Raw genomic sequence first — 20,959 nt, forward strand, 5'->3', positions numbered from 1 at the left:
CCAGCACATAGGACGCGGTAATGCTTGCCGCGCGGCGGAAGTTCAGCCAATCAATATGCTGCTTTCCGTAATAACCTTCTAGCTCTTACGGAAAAACAACATATTGATTGGCTGTCGCGCGAACTTCCGCCGCGTCCTGTGTGCAGGAGTCATAAGGCATCAAGTCTAATCGTATTGCTTATGGTTCCAGCACATAGGACGCGGTAATGCTTGCCGCGCGGCGGAAGTTCAGCCAATCAATATGCTGCTTTCCGTAATAACCTTCTAGCTCTTACGGAAAAACAACATATTGATTGGCTGTCGCGCGGACTTTCGCCGCGCGGCAAGCATTACCGCGTGCAGGAGCCATTAGTGCAACAGTTCACTGAACTGCTTGCACTGAGTCTGGAGCTAGTGCAAGCAGTGCAGTGCAAGAGTAAAAGTTACTGTACCAGTGTAAATAGTTCAGGGGAAAAGAACAGATCTATGAAGATGAAAGAGATGAATATTGCAGAAATTAAAAGGAATGAAGATGGTAATATCCCAGATATGTTCTGCGGGCAATTGGGATACATACATTAACGCAAGTACAGTAAATTCTTTATCTGAAGAATTATTTATCTAAAATTATGTGTTGCGCTATGTTGTTTCTTGCACTATGGCGTTCTTTTCCATCCTATTGGCTCCTGCACACAGGACGCAGGAATGCTTGCCGCGCGGCGGAAGTTCGCACGACAGCTAATCAATATGCTGCTTTTCGTAATAACCTTCTAGCTCTTCTAGCTCTCCTACGGAAAAACAACATATTGATTGGCTATCGCGCGAACTTCCGCCGCGCGGCAATCATTACCGCGTCCTGTGTGCAGGAGCCGTATCTTGCATGTCTGAACCTATGAACTTTTGCTGTACTTGCCAGTTCCAGTTCCGAACCAGTGTAGTCTAGTGCAGCACTAGTTCAGTTGAAAAGAACAAACCTCTAGTTTAGTATAGACATATGTAGCGTTGATAGCGTTAATAGCGTCTTTCCGAACGCATCCTTAGGTTGTTACTCATGCTGGGAAACGAGTACGCTTCAACAAGATGGCTCTGTCGTAATACGACAAACGATTTTGCAAAATATACAAACAATAATCGTGCGATCAAGATTTTTGTTGTGACTAAAGTATAAGAAAGTTATTTGAGGTAAGTTTCATTAGTGATATATATTTACTTCATTAATTCGATATGTGTTCACAATTTTGCTAATATAGATATTGGTTCAATACAGCTGTTATAGTTCGATGTATCTCGACGTTATTGTCAAAAATAGTCTTTTATAATATTGTACTAAGTAATTTTTTCATATGACATATCATTCGCCAGATTTGTTTCAACGTACTAAATTTATGGGATTTATTCAAAGATTTATCGCGCGTCCATTTTATTATATTCTAAACTATTAAAGTTTAAAGTATATTATTCTGAGGTTAGAGAAATTTTCACTCTATTACACACAATAACTAATATTATCGAAAAGCAAGAAATTATATTGATTATTCAAGCACTTGACACAAATACACTCAATTTAATATATTCATTAATCATAGACACTGGATTGTTCTATACATTCTACTTTCATGATTAAAAATTAAGTAGTAACAGTCTAGTCATATTATTCTTTAACAATTATATACTATAAATAAGTTTGAATTTGTTATAACTTATACAAAAGATAGATTTTGTAAGTTTTAATAAAATTTTATGAGAATGTGTGTTTTTTGATAGTTTATCAAAATAATCATCTAAAAAATGCTTTATAAAATTAGAATGAGTGCCAGACTGTTGAAAGATCCTGCTACAGCATCAAGTCGCATCTTTGTGGGTCATTTACAAACTGATGATGTCACAAGATTAGAGTTAGAGGAGCATTTTGCTAAATATGGCACTGTCATAGCAGCATTGATAAATAGAGGCTTTGGATTTGTACAATTTGAAGATGAACAATCTGCTCAAAAAGCTATTCAAAATGAAGATGGCGCAATGTTTAAAGGCAGACGCATAGGTATAGAAATATAGTTGTTTTCATATTTCCTCTACTAATATTTTTACAAACTTTATTAAGTTTTAACATTTTTCTCAGTTTTTATAATATAATATGAGTACTGACATATATAGATCTTGTGTTTTCTTCTGAAATTCTAGATGTCAGACCAGCAAAGAAAGATAATCAATCTGGAAATGTTAATGCAAAGCAAATGGGTGGATTAAACAATCAATTCAATTCCATGAATAAACAGTTTAAAAATACAAATGATCATTTTAATGCAAATAAACCACCTTTTACTGGAGGGAATACAAGTTTTAACATAAATCAGGGCTTTGGGAATGATAATTCGTTTGGTAACAACCAAAAAGAATTAAATTCTGAAAATAGAAGTGGTGAAAACGTCCACTTTGATGATGGAAATCAAGCTAGAGATGGTGACAAAGACCAGTTTAATGGAAAACACAACAATAACAGTGGAAATGACCATTTTAATAATCTTGCGCAAAATCGAGGAAACAATCAGTTTAACTTAGGTAATCTGAATCGTGGACCGGATCAATTTGGAAATCAAAACAGAGGAATCAACAACCAGTTTGGAAACAATCAGATGGGAAATCAGAACAGACCTGGGGGGAATCAAAATCGAAATCAAAATAATCAGGGAAATAACCAAAATGCCGGTCTAGGTACCGGAGGTACCTTTAAAGCACGAGGCACAAGAGGTGGAAAGAATAAAAACAAAAATAATCACAACGCGAACACGAACAATTTCAGAGATCGGAGCCCGATTAATAGGGGCAATCGAATAGACGAGAAAACTACTACGAGAGACTGGGATCATAAGCAAGGAGATAGACGCGGTAACAATTTCGGTAGAGACACTTTTAACGACACCGGAAACCGTTACGATGATTTTAAAACTACTGGAACTAGAGATACAAATGCGAGTTTCGGGTGAGATGGTAATCGTTATCGTGATAATTAAAAGTTCTGATATCCACAGTTCCTTGTTATCTGAATGTTATATTAATTTAATAACACGATAGCAAGCACTTTTGCATATATGATAGGAAAAACATGTCTTATAGGAGCGGGAGCGCATCATCTGATTATCTTGCGGCCGAGAAGAACGATTGTGAAATCATCGTTGTCAATAAAACATTAACGTAAGACAATTACAATATCTCTTATTACGTAAAATCAAGTGCTTGTGTTATATATCATGTTGTCTGTTTCAACAGAGAATATGCAGAAGCCATTGAACTACGATTGAAGAAGATCGGTTTATCGGTAGATCTGCTATTCCCAAACGAAGATGTTTTCTTAAGTCGTGTTTTAGGAAACCTCGCGAGCCGCGGTTGTCTGTACGCTGTGGTAGTTACACCCATCAATCAAGAGCACCATTCTTTAACACTGAATATCTTACATGGCTTACCGCAAGGTAAGACACAATATAAAAGATTATAATGTCCTTCATTCAGCTTTGTCGAGTAATTGTTTCACGATATTAATCGATCATTAAATTATCGTCACGTTGCAGAACACAGAAATATGCCCGTTGAAGATGCTATAAACTTGATCTCGAGAGATTTTACGAATTATAAGGCAGGTGGACGTTCAGTGCCGCTGAACACACCTCTGGCGAGCGAACGTCATCCGGACGCTATACAAGTTCTTCTAAATATGTTGGCTGATAATCATCAACTGACAGTTCTCCAATATGACCGAGTCATAAAATATCTCGATATGAAACGCGAGGAACAAGTGCAAGTGGAGTTGGGTGACGCAAAGGATATGGCAGTGACGACAACGCTCGCGGTTAACGATCCGAAACAAGCTGAATTACAGACAAGAATATTGAACATCTTGAACAGCAGTAAAACCAGCACGTCAACTGCTGATCCTACTCCGGTACCAGCGCCAACTTCGGTGCCGACACCGGTGCCTCCAGCTAACTGGGCAACAGGTAAACCATGGGATTGTGTTGATAAAATTGGAGTACAAAGTACATCTATCGGTCCTTGCGGTATTTAACGAACTGTAGAAAATCCGTTGAGTCAGCGTTAAAACTGTAAACTTCATACGTGCATCGTGTTATATCAGCAGCATCGATCACTGCCACTACGTCATCTACAACAACCACTTCCACTGGAGTTTCACCGTCGCCACTCCTAAACGATCCGACAGTTCAGAAAGCTCTCGACAGTCTGTTGCAAGGAAATCTGTTGAAAAACATCGGCGATCAGCAACCACCCGCGACTACAGCGCCGTTGTTCGCAGCTTTCTCCAACATCGGCAGATTTTAATCGCACCGCAGATTTTATTGCATCGGGAACTTTTTAACCTTTAGAATTCTTTATATCCTCCTGATTTTATTCCGTATTAAATACGCAATTATGGAAAACTTGTTGTCAATAAGGGAAACGTCAAATAGCATATTGAACGTAATAAATAATATTTTAGTACATTGTATATTGCTCGTGTAAAATGATAAATTTAAGACAGAAAATCTATGGTTACTTTATATATATATATAAAAAAACACGGCAATTGCAATTCATATGTGATTAATATTACTATTTGCAGTATCCATAGTTTATTCTTCTTCACATTGAAAGAATTCTATCTTTAAAAACAACTGGATATGTTTTAATAGACCTTGCACTTTATTTATTAGAGATATTTCATATAAATACAATAAAAATGCTTTATGTGAATGAATTTATAAAATACATACATACATACATACATACATGCATATATATATATATATATATATATATATATACACACATACATACATACATTGTGTGAAAATATTTTTGTTCACAAAAGCAAGAGCTTGCTTATTTCTCGCTGATACATTTTTATGTAAAAATCAGTTTTTATACAGTTTAGAATGATAAGTGTTAGATATAATATTACATATGCGATATAGTTAAGGACACGCTCTTTTATTGTATCGAAGCTACGTACTTTAATCGTCGTGTTCCTCTATGCCGGATATTCTGATATCCTTCTCCCACCCCTAATATAATTGTTTTCCTTCTCATCATAATATTAAAAGTTATTATAATGTTATAGACGAGAACTTAGTCCACACATATAAATCAATGTTGCATAAAGCAAATGTATTTTTAAGTCCTTTCCAATTATTACTGTTAGAAATCGTACAAAAATTGATAAGTTCTTGGCTTATATATATGATAACTTTACAAATACATAGCGTTTCTTTGAAGTAAGAATTATTTTAATACCTGATTTTTTAATACTTAATATTTGAAACTGTTTCAGTTTCAGATTGTATCTCACCCTGAAGAAGCAAGCTGAAATGTTTATGAAATATTGGAAACAAATTTATGAAGAACGCGTCATCAACTCGGATTGAGCACCAAATTGATTATTTTAATACTTTTTGATTGAATTGTTCCTTAAAACATAATTAAAAGTTTTTGTTTTTTGTGCATAATTTGAATATAGACATGTAAGGCGTGTAAGGCATGTTTTTCATAGCAAAGGAAGTGAAATCACATGTAAAGACGAGAAGAATCTGATTGGTTACGCCATATTGTTAGCCATTTCGATATGTCAAATAAACACGTGCAACGTGCACCAACTGCGTAGCGTACATTTAATGTTTACCTTCTGCACTTCCTGACTTTACCTGGCACAAAATAGGAAAATAACAAATAAATAAAACAAATAAAGATGCAATCCGAAGTTACAACAAGTACACGTAAAAGAAATAAACATTTCGTAGATTTTCACAAAAATCACAAGAAACGTAAATTATTTACAATAGAACCAGGTATGACAGGATTCTTATGCACATGCAACTTTCACGAAAAAGGCTGTATAACTGACGCTTACAAATTACTTAATCAATTTGCGGACGAAGGTACTACGTCGGAGACAATTAAGGTATTAATGGTTAAAGAATACTAGTTTCGAGAGTACACATAAAACAATATTAATTTTTGTCCTTCTTTTTATTTTAAGAAATCTGAGGTATCAAATATATCAAATATACTCGATAAGAAGGAGGCTGATAAATCTACTTCAGACCTTGATGGAGAGGAGGATATATCGACAGCTTTAGTGAAAGAAATCAATGAACTTAAAGCAAAGTGTGAAATGCCATTGTCTTCTCGAAGATTTCAGGTTTGTTGCTACATATAATTATTGATGAGGTTTTACTTTATGAAAAGTAGAGATTGTATACTTTTTAATATAACTATTCTTGCAGGTAGTAGACACAGGTGTTAAAAATATGATTTTTATAATGAGTACCTTATCAAAACCATTAGAACTAGTAACTAAAATTGTTACTGAGTTAGACACAAGTAAGAAGCAATGCACAAGATACTTATTAAGATTACTTCCAATTGAAGTAGTGTGTAAAGCATACATGAATGATATAAGGACAAGAGCTAGCGTGTTATTCGAGAAGTACTTTTCTCAGGAGCCCAAAACATTTAGTATTGTGTTTAAGTAAGTCAGCACAAATAATAATTAAAAATAAATGGTCATCTTGTGTGTGTAGAAATTGTAATTATTAATAATATTTTAGCCGTCATAGTAATAATAGTATTAAAAGAAATGAGATTATTGAAGATCTAGCAGAAATTATTTCAAAGAAAAATCCGGGTAACAAAGCTGACTTGAAGAATCCAGAGATAGCTGTTGTTGTTGAAATAATACGAGGACTTTGCTTACTTTCTATTGCTCCTAATTATTATAAATTTAAGAAATATAATCTTATTGAAATATGCAATAGTACAAAAAATAAGGTAAGATATATTATTATATTCACAAAACTAATGTAAAAATGAGAATTTTATTTTTTTAATGTTATGTAAATGCTCTAATATATAATAATTTTTTTACGTTAATTAGGAATTAGAAACAAAAAGTGATGAAACAAAGAAGGATGAAATAAAAGATCCTTAGGAAATTTTGAAATACCCACCAACAGTAAGAAAAGTAGCAGAACCAACAAATAAAAAATTAAAAAAAGAAATCAAATACAATTATATTAGAAATATGCAAGAAGTGAAGATGTATATCATAAAAATAAAAATTTTAATATATGTAAATTGAAAAAAATATTCAGTTTGGGGCTTCAATCGACTTGTTTATATAATGTATGTGTGTGTGTGTGTGTGTTGTGTAAAACGTTTATATTTAATGAAAATGTATAAATAAAAACGTACATGCTATAATAACTTTTTTATCCGCACTGAGTGATTTTTTTTAGAATTATACACTATCAGCTATGTGTATTATAATTATTAAAAGTTAAAAAAATTATAAAATAACATCTGAAAAAGAGGACTTAAAACAAAGTAATTAAATTTAAAGTATTTATAATAAAGGAGAGACATGAATTTTAAGATTTTTCAGTTATTAAAATTAATAATAAATAATAAATATAATATTTATTTATACTTTTAACTTTTCCACTTTTAATTCAAATAATAAGCTCTGCTTTGCGACAAGGTCCCATGGTGTAATGGTTAGCACTCTGGACTCTGAATCCAGCGATCCGAGTTCAAATCTCGGTGGGACCTTATTTTAGATATATGATTTTTTTTTATTATCTAAAATAGAGCTTATATTTTTATATATATATTGGTATTATATACATATTCTAATGATATAACATATTTTAGTAAATTGAAATTTAGATTATAAGAGGGAAGGGAACACATTTACTGTATTCTGATTGGATATTCATGAAAACAAGCATCGTGTGCCGTTGACTTAACCTGTTAACGATAATGTCATAGCCACATAGCCAAAAATATCCTCGGAGAAGGCTGAAGTTTTGATGGAAGATACTCCACCAGAATTAAAAGAAAAAAAATAACGTTGTCATAGCCACATAGCCATAAATATTCTCGGAGAAGACTGAAAACTTGGTGGATTGTCCACCAGAAATAAAATAATAATAACGTCATTCCGCGTTATTATGTATGTCATATAATATACAATAACTACACAACGACGCCTAACAATAACAATATTATCATTAAAAATATCAGGTTAAACTCATTATTATTGTATCTGTAAAAAGTGTGGTTATAAAAAATGCAGAATACTAATAAGGACACTCCAAAACTGGAACGCATTCGAAGGTAAAAAGTCTGTCATTTTATTATGAAATTTATATCTGTTTAATGTCATGCTGTTTTTTCTGTATAGAGCTCACAAAGCAGGCACATCAGATGTTAAAAGGACTCTGTCGGACACTTTACCCAATGTTCATACAATGACATCTAGAAATGAAGCTAGATTTAACAAAAAAACGATTATGCCAAGTGATATGCGAACACAGAGTGAGTTTTGTAGAAATTCCACTTGTACTAACTGTTTTTCTTTATTATATACCAATGTAATGCTACATATCTATGTAATACTACATATCTATATTGCTTTTTTGTAGAACTACAGAAGAAAGGAATTGCCACAAGCAGGCAATCAATCATGCCATCACAGTCTTTATTAGATATACAAAAAGGTACAGATACAGAGAGTAAAAATTTAGAACTTTCATTGCTGTACGATGAATATTTGCAATCCATGTTAGTAAATCTCATAATAAAAAAGAAAATTGAAGAAAAGAAGCATTGCATGATTACACAATTAGCTACTATAACACAAGAGATTGACCAAGACATGAAGAAGCTGATAAAAATTAAGACAAGAGAACAAGATATAAAAAATTTGACTTTAGCACAAGCAGAGACAGATATGCAAGTAGCTGCATTAACAAAATGCATCAGTAAGATCTAAACCAGTTGAACTAATTTAAACTAATTAATTTATTTGATAATTGATTTAATATATACTTATGTATATAATGTTTTTACAGAAAACGAAATGTTTAGCACAGTAAAAGATAAGCTGTCTAAATTACAGTCTCTTCTAGAGCCCTTAGATGTATTATGTTGTAATGATATAATCCTACCTGAAACGCCATTACAGTGGAAGGAGACTGAGGAAGTATTAAAAAAGTGTTCAAAAGTTTTAGAGGATATCATAGATTTAATTGGTCCCAAAGGCAATGTGTATTGCACTGTTAATGATGAATTGAAGAACTTTACAGAGACATATAGTGAAATAGAAAATATTCAGAAAAGGTATAAACTAAAAAACCCTTTCTATTCTTATCTAATCTCATAGTAAGTCACATTGTATAATATGTATAGTTATATTGCATATTCGTTTTTTTCAGATTATTGGAAGCTCTGTGTAATTTACAGATTCGGATGTTGAAAAATGCTTCGTTATTAATGCAGAATGAAAGTCAACAGACAATCCCATAAAATATGTCAAATATTCTCTTACAAATTCATAAAAACTGATAAACTGATTAGATTTAAGTAAACTACTCTTTTATACTTTCATATTTAAGTCACGTTAGATATATATTATTTATAACAGATATTGCCCTAATCAAGAATTGAACCGTGAGATTTTCCTTAGAAGAAATTAAAGAAATTACCTATATTATAAAAATTATCTATTTTAATATTGCCGCGTTTCTTTGTCAAACATGGGCCCGTATTCTGAACCCTCTTTTGTCGATAAAAGTACCTTAAAAATAGCTTCCTAGCCAATCAGGTGGCTTCTAAGCCTTTTTTACAGACACTTATATATAAAAGAAGATTTAGAATATAGGCCATGACTTATCAATTTTGCGTATATCCATTATATGCCTATTCAAATACGGATAAACTATAATCAAGTTTCGTGAAACGCCATCGAGTCCTCCGTTCGGATTGGTTCATTTTTTCATGCGGAAGTTTCGACTAAGTACGCTTTACATCGGTATAAATTGGGCTTAAACTTTCCATAGTCTCGATCCACGGTCAAAAGAGGGAGCGCGACATTGATGACACAGTGACTGGCTTGACTCACGTAGCACCATGACACGAGTTTTGCGGCTTCGGGGATCTGGCGAGAAGAGTGGCGAGGAGTGACAAGACAGATACAGAGGAAAGAAAGCGGCGGAGCGTGAGCAAGTGAGGGAACGAACGAGAGTGTATTATTGGGTTACCTCGCAAGCGAGTGAGAATAGTTATACGTTCAACGAGTGTGATTGGCTTGCCCGCGCTGCGACACAAAGATCACTTGCGTTGACTGGCACGTTTCGTACACGCATACGTGCGCGCTCCGCGTCCGCGACATTTTTTTTTTCTGTCTCTCACGGCTGCATTTCGGCGTTTATTAGCAGTAACAGTAGACGAACGTGACAAGTGTGAGTCGCTCGCGGACACGCTCCGACGATCATCGCGTCTACGAGGAAACGAGGACTCCACGACTCCGAGATGGCCGGTGCGATGTTGATCGAGCGGGCCCAGGCGGTCTCGGTGACGGATCGCAGCGAAGGCATCTCCTTGCTGAACGAGATTGTGTCGGATCCGAGTATCGGCGCTGCAGAAAATGACGAGGACAACATTCGCGTCAAGGAGCAGGGTATCCTGCACTTGGGCGAACTCTACAAGAAGGAAGGCAAGGCGAAAGAGCTGGCCGAACTCATTAAAGCCACCAGACCGTTCCTCAGCCTCATCAGTAAGGCAAAAGCTGCTAAGCTTGTGCGCTCTTTGGTGGACTTCTTCCTAGATCTAGAAGCTGGTATTGGTATTGAGGTAATTGTTGTTGTTTTTATACTTGTGAGAAAAGAATGTTAGGCTCCAATATAAGATATAGAGTTGATTAGGTTATGCTAGATCAATTGTCCAACTAACAACAAATGTCAACTATGTCGACGTTTACAAGCTACGATACTTTAATTACAAGTAAAGGAAGAAACATGTAATTGTCAGTTCTTAAAGATAAAACTATAATTAGAGAGGAATTTAAGATTATGGGACTTGATGGCTTTAAAACTCAGACTTTTTTGGTCTTATACAATTTATTGATATTGTTCTACAAAATATGCTATACTTAAATATATTAAGTCATATTGTACTCAAGAAATATATTCAAAAACTTAAGTATATTGTATTTATTTACATTCTTTATTTGTATATTCTTTAGGTGCAATTGTGTAAAGAATGCATAGAATGGGCGAAAGAAGAACGCAGAACATTTTTAAGGCAATCTTTAGAAGCACGCTTAATAGCCCTTTACTTTGATACGGGTATGTTCAGCGAAGCTTTGCAGCTAGGCTCTGCTCTCCTGAAAGAACTGAAGAAACTCGACGACAAACAGCTACTAGTAGAAGTTCAATTGTTAGAGAGCAAGACATATCATGCTTTAAGCAATTTAGCAAAGGCCAGAGCTGCACTCACCAGCGCTAGGACAACTGCCAACGCGATTTATTGTCCACCCAAGATGCAGGCGGCTTTGGATCTACAATCTGGAATATTACACGCTGCGGACGAGCGAGATTTCAAGACTGCTTACTCTTACTTCTATGAAGCCTTCGAGGGGTATCTATAGCCAATATATCTCATTTCAGGAAGCCGGTTCTGGCGGTCTCCCGACGACAACACATGTCTGTATACTCTTTCCATTTCTAGGTATGACAGTGTTGAAAGTCCCAAAGCACTGACAGCGCTCAAGTATATGTTACTGTCGAAAATCATGTTGCGTACGCCGGAAGACGTTCAGGCGATCATGTCTGGCAAACTGGCGGTGAAATACGCGGGATCAGACTTGGACGCGATGCGCGCAGTTGCCGAAGCCAGTCATCGACGATCATTGGCAGATTTTCAAAAGGCAGTCAAGCAATACCGACAGCAATTAGAGGACGACGTGATTGTACGCGCACATCTTGGTTCCCTCTATGACGCTATGCTGGAGCAAAATCTCTGCCGTTTAGTTGAACCTTATTCACGAGTTCAGGTATTTATGAGGACAAGATATTTATAAAGATATGCGAGCACGTTGACTGAACACGCGTTTCGTTTCAGTCAAAGATCCTATGGTGGATTGAAGATTTCTTGGTAAAGTGAAAGTACTAAATATCCGGACACGTACCTAATTCTGGACATTCTTATTGTTGTTAAATATAAATATTTTTTTTTATTTAGAATATGTTTCATATGTTATGAAAGTTCAAATATTTGTTTTTAAAGGAGCCAAAATAAGAAGAATATTTCAGGATTAGGTATCTGTTCGGACATCGGTACTTTTACCTCAAAGGTACCAGGTGGAAGAAGTTAATTTCTTTTTTCACAGGTAAGCCACATTGCCTCGTGTATATCTCTACCATTGGCACAAGTAGAAAAGAAACTGTCGCAGATGATATTGGACAAAAAGCTCCGCGGAGTCCTCGACCAGGGAGAGGGCGTCTTAATTGTTTTCGAAGATACACCCCGCGACAAGACTTACGAAATTGCGCTGGACACGATACACAGCATGGGAAAGGTCGTCGATACACTTTACCAGAAAGCAAAGAAACTCACCTAGCCTTATTTAATATGTATTTATACAAGGAAAAATCTACCGCAATGATTATAATCCTTAATAATTCGTTACTTTTATTAAACATGGTCGATTAACTGTGTTTCCGTAATTAACAATGACGACACAAGAGTATTGCTGCAAAGAAGTACTCATTTATCCGACATGTTCTTATAGAGTTGCCTTTATCGATAATAGAAATTGTTGGAGAGGAACCGTTAAATACGAAATAGTCAATCCGCTTGAGATAAGTCCCATTGATCTAGCGTTCTCGAAGTTATTTTTCGTAAATATTTCTCAGAGAAGAAAAAAGAAAAGCGAAATGAGGTGAAAAGTGTCATAATGTCGAAAAACATTAAATATAACAAAACTAAAAGAACTACTCATCTACCTACTTGCCCTTGAAACAATAGAATTTGTATTTGACGAAACTTATGATTGATAATAGTATAACGTATTTCACATTTGAAAGTTTGACGCGTAATACATCTGTTACATGACACGACGAACTTACACCAAATACAACATCCAATAAGAGAGTTTGTTTCCTAAGGTAAGTTTCACTTGTTGACTGTGAAGCGTCGTCTACAATATGTGAAGCTTGAAATAAAAAGTAAGCCGTAAGAATTGACCAATCATAGACGATTATTATAAAAATAATCGTCTATGATTGGTTAATTCTTACGCCTTACTTATTCCAAACTTACTCCGCATATTGTAGACAACGCTTGAGATTTGGATCCGAGAGAATAGTATAATCTCCCATCTATAACTGTAATATTCTATGGTCTGCTCCTGCTCTTGCAGCCTCATGAACACAAGAGCAGGGAGTCGATTGTGTATCTCGAAACGGAGTGAAAATTACAAAAGTGAGCAAATTCACTAGACATTGACCAATGAAGTTACAAATATTCTAGTAAATTTGCTCACTTTTGTCATTTTCACTCCGTTTTGAGATACACAATCGACCCCCAGATCAGGGTACCTATTATGGATTTCTTCAGAATCAATTACGATCGGAATAATTCCCCTAAAAAAGACAATAAAAATCTAGGAAATAACTGAATGTTTCCAATCGGAATTGATTCCGAAGAAATCCATAATAGGTATCCAGGAGCTCGATTCTTGATGGTATGCGAATGAGATACACATGCGAAGATGTATAGTTCACGTTACGTAGATTTTCGCATGCGTATCTCATTCGTACATCGTCAAACATCGGGCCCCAGGAGTTCGTCTCACGAACAACAAAAGGTTATGTATCATACACTTATGACTTCTGCACACAGAACACAGTAATACTTGCCGCGCGACAGCCAATCAATATGTTGTTTTTCCGTAAGAGTTAGAAGGTTATTACGGAAAGCAGCATATTGATTGGCTGTCGCGCGAACTTCCGCCGCGCGGCAAGCATTACCGCGTCCTGTGTGCAGGAACCATTAAAGAGTATTAATATTTTATCTTCTTTATTTAAAGAATTATGTAACATATTATTTTAGTTTATTAATTATTTGAGATTCTCAAACTCTCCTTAAACAAGACTGAATCTGTATTAATAGTTATTACTTGAAACTTGTCTCACGTCAGATGATCAGATTGCAATTATCAAAGATTGCAAAGAGCTTGATTAATTTATTTTAATTGAACCGTATGAAATACGTGACATATTATATATAATCTTGATTCAGCTTAAAAACTCACATCTAAGTGTAAATTTAAGATAAAATATTAATACACTTTAAGTATGATACATTACCCAAGTAACACGTGTCGTTTAAGAAACGTTTTTGATATATTTTACAAACGATAATAAAACGTTACATACGTTTATAAAACGTATATAAAACCAACATGTGCTACCAGGGTACCCTTTGTTGTTCGTGAGATGAACTGATCTGCTCCTGTGTTCATGAGACTGCAAGAGCAGGAGCAAGAGCAGACCATAGAATATTACAGTTATAGATAGGAGATTATATTATTCTCTTAGATCCAGATCTCACTCGCTCTACTCTCGTTATCGTAAGCACCCAATATTTTCAGAGCCCTGGTTCTTATCGAGTGCTTTCCAATTGCAATATCCTTAGACACTTTCATGCACACGGCGACACAAATTGCATTCCAATTGTCGTAATTGTCGGCACAACACTACTGTTACGTTCCAGCCGGCCGCGGCTGCGCGAGTATGATGCAATGCTCGGGCCGTGCTGCCGGAACCGGATTGCTTTCTTTTCGGATTAATTCGAATCTGCGTGATTCTCCCCCGGGGATCCACGCGATCCTAGATTCGCCAAGCTATACCGCGGAACAAATGCAGAGCGGATGCATGCCCGCTGTTACGCACGGATTAAAGAAAGTAGTGTCGTTGGCGGCAAATAAGGGACGTCTACATTGGAAGTAAGCAGTAAGAAGTAGAAAGTAAGAATAAGAAATTGACCAATCATAGTTGATTATTCTTCTCACATTCGACTGTGGTTGGTCAATTTCTTACTCTTGCTTTCTACTTCTTGCTATTTACATCCAATGTAGACGTCCCTATAAAGTTCTAACTTACCGGCTTCTACGCCCAGTTATCTAGAGTGTCGCCTTTGCGGTCTGCGTGCGTGTCCTGCGCCAGAGCTCCCCGTAGTGGTGTGGTCAGGAACCCCCTTTTTGCACGAGGTTGAGGACGGCAACTTCTGATGACGATTTTGATCGAGGGCCGTTTGTCACAATTCTCAGCACAAACCGCGCGTTTAATATCGGAGTATTGAGTCACGGCCCGATTTAAGAACGTAAGAACTTCATTAACCCGTGTCGTCGAGGTGGTGGTTCGGACGCAATTAAGAAAGATATGGAAGAAGAGGCCTTGTATTTAGTGAGTAACAAACTTAGAGCATATTATATGGAGAGGGAATGCTGGCACAAAAGTGTCTCCAAGATGTGTGCGAGAGAGAAAGCTATACGTTCCTATTCGTCCTCTGTGCGCATGCGTTGAAGTTAACAAGTTAGGTTAGGTTATAGAGTTGACAGGAGATAAAAGTTATTTATTTTCTTCTCATAGAGCTCTGAGAATTTTTTCAGAATTTTGTATTAACTTTCTAATATTTTAAGAAAATGTAAGAAAATGTAAAAAAATGCAGTACTAAATAGTTAATATAAAATTCTGAAAAAATTCTCAGAGCTCTATGAGAAGAAAATAAACAATTTTTATCTCTTGCTATTTTTCGGTAAAGTTGATAGAATTCAATTAAAATATATTGAAACCAATAATTTTGTAATCCTGCAACAACTGACGCATGTTGGCGCATGCGCACAGAGGAGCGATAGGAATGTATATCTTTTTCTCTCGTACAGATCTTGGAGACACTTTTGGTCTACAGAAGACATGCGCAATTCCCTCTATATATATGCTCTAATTGTGCCATGTAAAACCTACCTATCAAACAACAGAACGGCATAAAAATGGAATTACTCTGATTGCCTGACTCCCACTATATCTCTTTTCCGTAACTGTTCCGTTTCGCTATTTCTTTTTCCATCTGAACGCACCTTTAAGCCCGTATCAGACTACCGACTGCCGACTACGACTGCCGACTCTCAATAGACCAATCACAGTGAGGCGCCGAGTCAGCGCTTCACTGTGATTGTTCCATTGAAAGTCGGCAGTCGTAGTCGGTAGTCTGATACGGGCTTTACGGTTAAAATTTTTCTATGTACAAAGGCCCTTTTAATGAACATCAGTGTATATACATACGTCGGTTGTCGACGCAACGACTGGCTGCAGTCACAATATGGCGTCGAGTCAACCAATCAAGAATTTGAACGCCGTCGACCAATCAGGGATTCGGAGACGTTGTTTTGCTTTTCTTATTTTAGAACTCCAGATGGCGATAGTAGTACTTGCCGCAACACATCACAGCGCCACTTCCTGCTTAAAGTGCACGTTTTAACAAAGGGACATAATACACAGTGTAGTTTAGAAAAGTTTTTCTACAGGACGTATAATGGCGGATGCTACGGCACAAAAGGTAAAATATCGCGATTTTGTGGTGTAACCAAGCACATTAGCACTGCATAAGGAGGACTAATCTAACTGCAGGCAGAGCGCGTCGACGGAACAGCGATCGTGGTGGTTAGGTTAAACACCGGTATTCGTCCGAGCGTGTTTATTAATACTTGTGGTCATGTCTGTCCATTGGGGAAAAGCTGCGGGTTTATTGTCACCATCGCGATCGTACAGGGAAGTCTGTCGACGAATTTTTCTTGACTCTTTTCGTCCTTCTTTGTGCATCGCCTACGCTTAGGCGCGCGTATCGGGTACTATAAAAAAAAAAAACGTTCGTGGCACATTAACGACTTTAACCTCTTTCTTCGCGTACGTTCGCTGTAATGTTTCGCCTGATGGCTCTTTCGAGTCTGGTCATAGCGTCAATTTCGTTCCGTTAACGAGTCAACGCTACAGTTGGTGAAATGGATGAGAATGTCACTGATAGTAACGGTGGTGTCGCTTTTGATAAACTTATGGAGCTTATAGAAAGTGATCACGTTGTATGTAGATCTCTTATGGTTTTAATGTAAATCATTTTTCGCAGGTTCATGATTAGAAAAGCGATGATATTATTGTTAGTGATTATACAATCGCCTATAATATACATGTGTCTTCGTCTTGCTTTTTTTTTTTTTTTGTATAGATTGTTGCTATAAACAGCTACTGGTTGCAATGGTTCTTTGTGTCCAATAGTACTATTCAAAATTGTTATACAGATTCCTGAAAGGAACAAAGTTATTAGTAACAAAATAAATTTTTCTAGTTTAGAACACTATTAGCATTAATACAGGTATATTTATCTAGAGTTATATATCTTATATCAAGGCTCCTTGGGTATCTATCTCTCTTTTTTTTAATGACATCAGAAGCAAGGAAATGCAATGTTAAAAGTTTTTGTAGAAAATATATTGAAATAAAAAGATATATTTGTAACAATCTTTTCATGATTCTATTATGTTTATTTACGATAAATTATTTATTGTTAGAGCAAAAAGGAAGTGTTTAGTCTATTTTACATATTTGCTCAATCGATTGCAAATATCACTTTACGGATATATCTTTTTATTTCAATGTATTTTACATGAATTTGAACATGTGTTTCCCTACTTCTGACATCATTAAAAAGAGATGAACGATATACGAGTACTCAGGAACCTTACATAAAATTTTAAATCATATTAGTTTTCTTTTTGTATTGTTCAGATAAGTCTCAATTGAGTCTCTACAAAATAGAGAGATGGATGGAACAAAGTTTATTATAAATATATTTTTGTGTTTTTTATGAATTTTTAAGTTTATTTTTTAAAGAATAAAAAATCCTACAAATTGTGCCAAAAATTTTCATCACTGTATGACTCAGCAAACAATTGAGTATTCTGTGTTATAACCTTTAAAAACTGTATTCTCTCATTCTGATTCTGTATTCTGTCATGTGAAAGTGCAAGTTGAAATTTTCAAATCAAAATCTTGCTTGAAACTTCTTGAAGTGTTAAATACTCTCAAAACACTTATCATTATCTACATAAATGTTTTCTGTATTTCCTAATAATCCAAACAGTGATTCCAATAATGTATTGCCAAATGGTTATACAGAAAATAAAGGAACTGAAAGTGTAATAGATATGATTTGCATTGGGACATTATCTCAACATTCAAAATACTTTGTCTCAATATCGACATTATTATTATTTATTTTTTATTTGCTATTTATATGTTATTTTTGAGATCCACTATGTTATTATATTTTATACTAGTAAAGAAATTTGTATACATCATCTCTTCTAACTCTTTAATCTAAAATCACTTGTTATTTAATGTATCTGTACAAGCATCATCAGCTTTTACCAGCTTATCAAAGTTATATATGTTTCGAGTTTATTTTACAGGTTCAGGAATACAAAGACTCTCTTAAGTCTAAGGTAATTTGGTTTCTTAAGTATTATATTTGATTTTTACTACTAAAGAATTATTTGATTTTTATTACTAAAGAATTGTATGATGCATATTTCTGTACATATTTCTATGTAATATTACAGGCAGAACAACTCTTAATAAAAGGATTCCCTGAGAAGATAGTCAAATTAAATGAATTGCTGGAAACACCTGGATTTTGTAATCGGAAGCTGTCAGATGTACATCAAGAGTTAAATGTACCCATTCCAGACCCCATCATTCTTAATCATTCCGAATATGGTCCTGCTTCGAAGAAATGTAAATTAGACAATAATGTGGAGGAGACTAGCGGAACCAAAGTCATGGTACTTCCAAGTGGTCCAGTACCTTGCAACAAACCACTGTGTGATTTGATTCACATAGTTAAACCCTATATTAGACAACTTTTGGAGGACTCCAACTTAGTGAGTATTAAGTGTGCTAGAATATTAACAGCCTTATTATTACTGCCTCTTTGTTGAAATAACTCTTATCATATTGTGGATAGACTTCTGAAATTATTATTGATGATGTTGTTGCAGCTAAAAATGTGGATTTCTTTCTTGATCCCCAAAATTGAAGATGGAAATAATTTTGGTGTGTCAATTCAAGAGGATACGTTAGCTGAGATCCAATCAGTTGAAAGTGAAGCAGCTGCATTCTTTGATCAAATTTCTAGGTAAAGTAGGGACAACAAACAATTGATATTATCAACTATTCATATTCGAAATCCTTAGGCTGATAGAGCAAGAGAAAAAAAAATATCTTCCATTTTTTTGCAGGTACTTTATCTCCAGGGGTAAAGTCGTTAGTAAAGTCGCTAAGTATCCACACATCATCGATTATAGAAGGGCAGTTCAGGAATTGGACGAGAAGGAGTATGTGAGTTTATGGCTTGTCATGTGTGAGGTCCGCAATCGTTACTGTTCTCTGCATGATCTTGTAATGAAGAACTTGGAGAAGATCAAACGGCCACGTTCCTCCAACGCGCAATCTCTGTACTAAGCGTAGTCGTACGTAAAGTTACATTATGCGTACGCACGGAACGCCACGCTGAATGTTCAAACTTCAGAACAGAAATAGAAACAGAAAAGAAAATTCCATCTTTCTCTCACGATATGATTCGATTGCCTTGGAATTAGTCCATCATCTGTTCAACCATTTATGGCACTATGAAATAAAATTGATAGCTACACACTACACTCTTTGTGGAATTGTATTACCTAGGATGTACACTTAAATTATTAATATGTTTAAGTTCACATAATAGACTTTTCGTCGCGCGTTAATACATGGAGAATAATTTTAAGAAATTTCTCGGCTTTTACCAGCGAACATCACTAGGTTCTCTTCGGGATCGTGGATATTCATCTCGTGAGATTGGTCTATTTCACGCTTCGCGAATTTAACATCGAACCTGATATACTTACGGATGTTTTTCAGTGTAAGTTCCGTTACAAAGTAATGCGGTGTAGTATAATACGTACATGTACTTTCGCCGATCACATAATTGGGGCACTTGTAAAAGAAATAACCGACGATTATAGATCGAATTTAGTATAGTTAAGTGGATCATTTGTAATTTATATCTGTAAGAAGATTGGAACGTAAATCAAGATATTAAATAGTATGAACTAAATATCCTTGAAAGGTAGCCTAGTACCCCTTCTGTCATGTAAATCTTACATACATTGTGTTACAATAAACTCTAAATGTAAAATAAACATACATGCTAGCAAATGTTTACAAAGAATTTCATATAAAATATAGTGTTATTTGATGCTTGAGAAAGGGAAGAAATAAAAATAAATGTATTTCTTCTTTTCTGTCAAACGTTCTCATTAAAAATGTATTCAACTAGACAGATAATTTCTAACACAAAAGATTCTCTATATTTATTAACAATATAATTATGCATATTAAGAGGTGAAAAATAGGATAAATATATAATCAATAATCAGAATAGGTACAATGAGTAAAAATATACAAAAATGTATTAAGAGAACCTCTTGGTTATTCGGCTGTTTTTGTTTGGTGACAGAAGCAAGAAATTGCATGCTCACGATTCTTGCGTTATGCGTTGAAATATAAAGATATATCCATAAAACGACACTTGTGGTTAGTTCAGTAAATTTGTAAAATGTTCAGAATGCTCTCCTTTTGCTGTTAAAATTAATAATAAATAGCTATAAAATTATTGACATGCAACTCAAGTTTTAACTTTTCTTATTATTTCTGTCATATCAATGGCTATTTATTAATTGTGATAGTAAGAAGATAGTGTTTGGAGCAATTTATAAAGATTCGCAAACATGTCATTTCTTGCTTCTGACGTCATCAAACAAGGACAGCTACGTGAATACTCAGCGACTTTAAAATACTTGTAGATTTAATAAATACAAAAATATGTAGCTTATTTCTTGTACAATTATTCGTTTATTCGTTGACCTTGTTTTATCTGTCAAAGTCATGTTTTGTCTAAAAATATATTTGCTTCAAGATAACAATATCTATTATATATATATATATATATATATATATATATATATATATATATATATATATATATATATATATAT

The 20,959-nt window shown here is 35.0% G+C and overlaps 5 protein-coding genes and 1 non-coding gene across 10 annotated transcripts; all 6 read left to right on the forward strand.

The window, feature by feature from the left end:
• Positions 1-997: 997 nt before the first annotated feature.
• LOC116849826 (homeobox protein 2-like) lies at positions 998-5,621 on the forward strand. Of its 3 annotated transcripts, none has more exons than XM_032827390.1 (7): positions 998-1,161; positions 1,785-2,020; positions 2,161-2,959; positions 3,094-3,171; positions 3,247-3,446; positions 3,546-3,971; positions 4,109-5,615. In XM_032827390.1, the coding sequence occupies exons 2-7, from the start codon at positions 1,786-1,788 to the stop codon at positions 4,309-4,311; spliced, it is 1,941 nt and encodes a 646-aa protein (XP_032683281.1). In that variant the 5' UTR covers positions 998-1,161; position 1,785; the 3' UTR covers positions 4,312-5,615. The 3 variants fall into 3 exon arrangements, with proteins under 3 accessions (XP_032683281.1, XP_032683283.1, XP_032683282.1); XM_032827392.1 differs by having other exon boundaries at positions 999-1,161; positions 5,300-5,621; XM_032827391.1 differs by having other exon boundaries at positions 1,000-1,161; positions 4,112-5,615.
• Positions 5,622-5,675: 54 nt separating this feature from the next.
• LOC116849827 (THUMP domain-containing protein 1 homolog) lies at positions 5,676-7,001 on the forward strand. The gene is made up of 5 exons (XM_032827393.1): positions 5,676-5,926; positions 6,005-6,166; positions 6,252-6,496; positions 6,576-6,795; positions 6,902-7,001. The coding sequence occupies exons 1-5, from the start codon at positions 5,714-5,716 to the stop codon at positions 6,953-6,955; spliced, it is 894 nt and encodes a 297-aa protein (XP_032683284.1). The 5' UTR covers positions 5,676-5,713; the 3' UTR covers positions 6,956-7,001.
• A 502-nt stretch (positions 7,002-7,503) lies between these two features.
• Positions 7,504-7,575, forward strand: Trnaq-cug. Its single transcript has one exon. It is a non-coding gene; the product is annotated as a tRNA-Gln (tRNA).
• Positions 7,576-7,590: 15 nt separating this feature from the next.
• LOC116849831 lies at positions 7,591-9,416 on the forward strand. Its single transcript, XM_032827398.1, has 5 exons — positions 7,591-8,142; positions 8,210-8,343; positions 8,451-8,789; positions 8,880-9,147; positions 9,243-9,416. The coding sequence occupies exons 1-5, from the start codon at positions 8,096-8,098 to the stop codon at positions 9,331-9,333; spliced, it is 879 nt and encodes a 292-aa protein (XP_032683289.1). The 5' UTR covers positions 7,591-8,095; the 3' UTR covers positions 9,334-9,416.
• A 504-nt stretch (positions 9,417-9,920) lies between these two features.
• On the forward strand, positions 9,921-12,644 carry LOC116849830 (26S proteasome non-ATPase regulatory subunit 11). The gene is made up of 4 exons (XM_032827396.1): positions 9,921-10,659; positions 11,051-11,445; positions 11,536-11,860; positions 12,197-12,644. Exons 1-4 carry the CDS (start codon positions 10,339-10,341, stop codon positions 12,425-12,427), a joined length of 1,272 nt encoding a protein of 423 aa, XP_032683287.1. The 5' UTR covers positions 9,921-10,338; the 3' UTR covers positions 12,428-12,644.
• Positions 12,645-15,115: 2,471 nt separating this feature from the next.
• Positions 15,116-20,126, forward strand: LOC116849832 (proteasome activator complex subunit 3). Of its 3 annotated transcripts, XM_032827400.1 has the most exons (6): positions 15,116-15,275; positions 16,277-16,428; positions 18,335-18,367; positions 18,485-18,805; positions 18,923-19,059; positions 19,163-20,126. In XM_032827400.1, exons 2-6 carry the CDS (start codon positions 16,405-16,407, stop codon positions 19,383-19,385), a joined length of 738 nt encoding a protein of 245 aa, XP_032683291.1. In that variant the 5' UTR covers positions 15,116-15,275; positions 16,277-16,404; the 3' UTR covers positions 19,386-20,126. The 3 variants fall into 3 exon arrangements, with proteins under 3 accessions (XP_032683291.1, XP_032683290.1, XP_032683292.1); XM_032827399.1 differs by lacking the exons at positions 15,116-15,275; positions 16,277-16,428 and adding an exon at positions 16,587-16,948; XM_032827401.1 differs by lacking the exons at positions 15,116-15,275; positions 16,277-16,428 and adding an exon at positions 17,116-18,061.
• The last annotated feature ends 833 nt before the right edge of the window (positions 20,127-20,959 follow it).

Source organism: Odontomachus brunneus, unplaced genomic scaffold, assembly GCF_010583005.1.
Source record: "Odontomachus brunneus isolate Ranch 3 - 2012 unplaced genomic scaffold, Obru_v1 Obru_scaffold_126, whole genome shotgun sequence".
In the NCBI taxonomy this organism is placed as follows: Eukaryota; Metazoa; Arthropoda; class Insecta; order Hymenoptera; family Formicidae; genus Odontomachus; species Odontomachus brunneus.

Excerpts from the sequence above, each read along its gene's own strand:
- LOC116849832 (XM_032827401.1), top strand. The coding sequence starts at position 17,975 with ATGTTTTCTGTATTTCCTAATAATCCAAACAGTGATTCCAATAATGTA. Across the intron at positions 18,806-18,922 it reads TTTTGGAGGACTCCAACTTA|CTAAAAATGTGGATTTCTTT; the intron begins GTGAGTATTAAG and ends ATGTTGTTGCAG. Across the intron at positions 19,060-19,162 it reads TTCTTTGATCAAATTTCTAG|GTACTTTATCTCCAGGGGTA; the intron begins GTAAAGTAGGGA and ends ATTTTTTTGCAG.
- LOC116849827 (XM_032827393.1), top strand. The coding sequence starts at position 5,714 with ATGCAATCCGAAGTTACAACAAGTACACGTAAAAGAAATAAACATTTC. Across the intron at positions 5,927-6,004 it reads CTACGTCGGAGACAATTAAG|AAATCTGAGGTATCAAATAT; the intron begins GTATTAATGGTT and ends TTTTATTTTAAG. Across the intron at positions 6,497-6,575 it reads ACATTTAGTATTGTGTTTAA|CCGTCATAGTAATAATAGTA; the intron begins GTAAGTCAGCAC and ends ATAATATTTTAG.
- LOC116849826 (XM_032827390.1), top strand. The coding sequence starts at position 1,786 with ATGAGTGCCAGACTGTTGAAAGATCCTGCTACAGCATCAAGTCGCATC. Across the intron at positions 2,960-3,093 it reads GATACAAATGCGAGTTTCGG|GAGCGGGAGCGCATCATCTG; the intron begins GTGAGATGGTAA and ends CATGTCTTATAG. Across the intron at positions 3,972-4,108 it reads TCCAGCTAACTGGGCAACAG|CAGCATCGATCACTGCCACT; the intron begins GTAAACCATGGG and ends GTGTTATATCAG.
- LOC116849830 (XM_032827396.1), top strand. The coding sequence starts at position 10,339 with ATGGCCGGTGCGATGTTGATCGAGCGGGCCCAGGCGGTCTCGGTGACG. Across the intron at positions 11,446-11,535 it reads TTCTATGAAGCCTTCGAGGG|GTATGACAGTGTTGAAAGTC; the intron begins GTATCTATAGCC and ends TTCCATTTCTAG. Across the intron at positions 11,861-12,196 it reads AACCTTATTCACGAGTTCAG|GTAAGCCACATTGCCTCGTG; the intron begins GTATTTATGAGG and ends CTTTTTTCACAG.
- LOC116849831 (XM_032827398.1), top strand. The coding sequence starts at position 8,096 with ATGCAGAATACTAATAAGGACACTCCAAAACTGGAACGCATTCGAAG. Across the intron at positions 8,344-8,450 it reads AAGTGATATGCGAACACAGA|AACTACAGAAGAAAGGAATT; the intron begins GTGAGTTTTGTA and ends GCTTTTTTGTAG. Across the intron at positions 9,148-9,242 it reads ATAGAAAATATTCAGAAAAG|ATTATTGGAAGCTCTGTGTA; the intron begins GTATAAACTAAA and ends CGTTTTTTTCAG.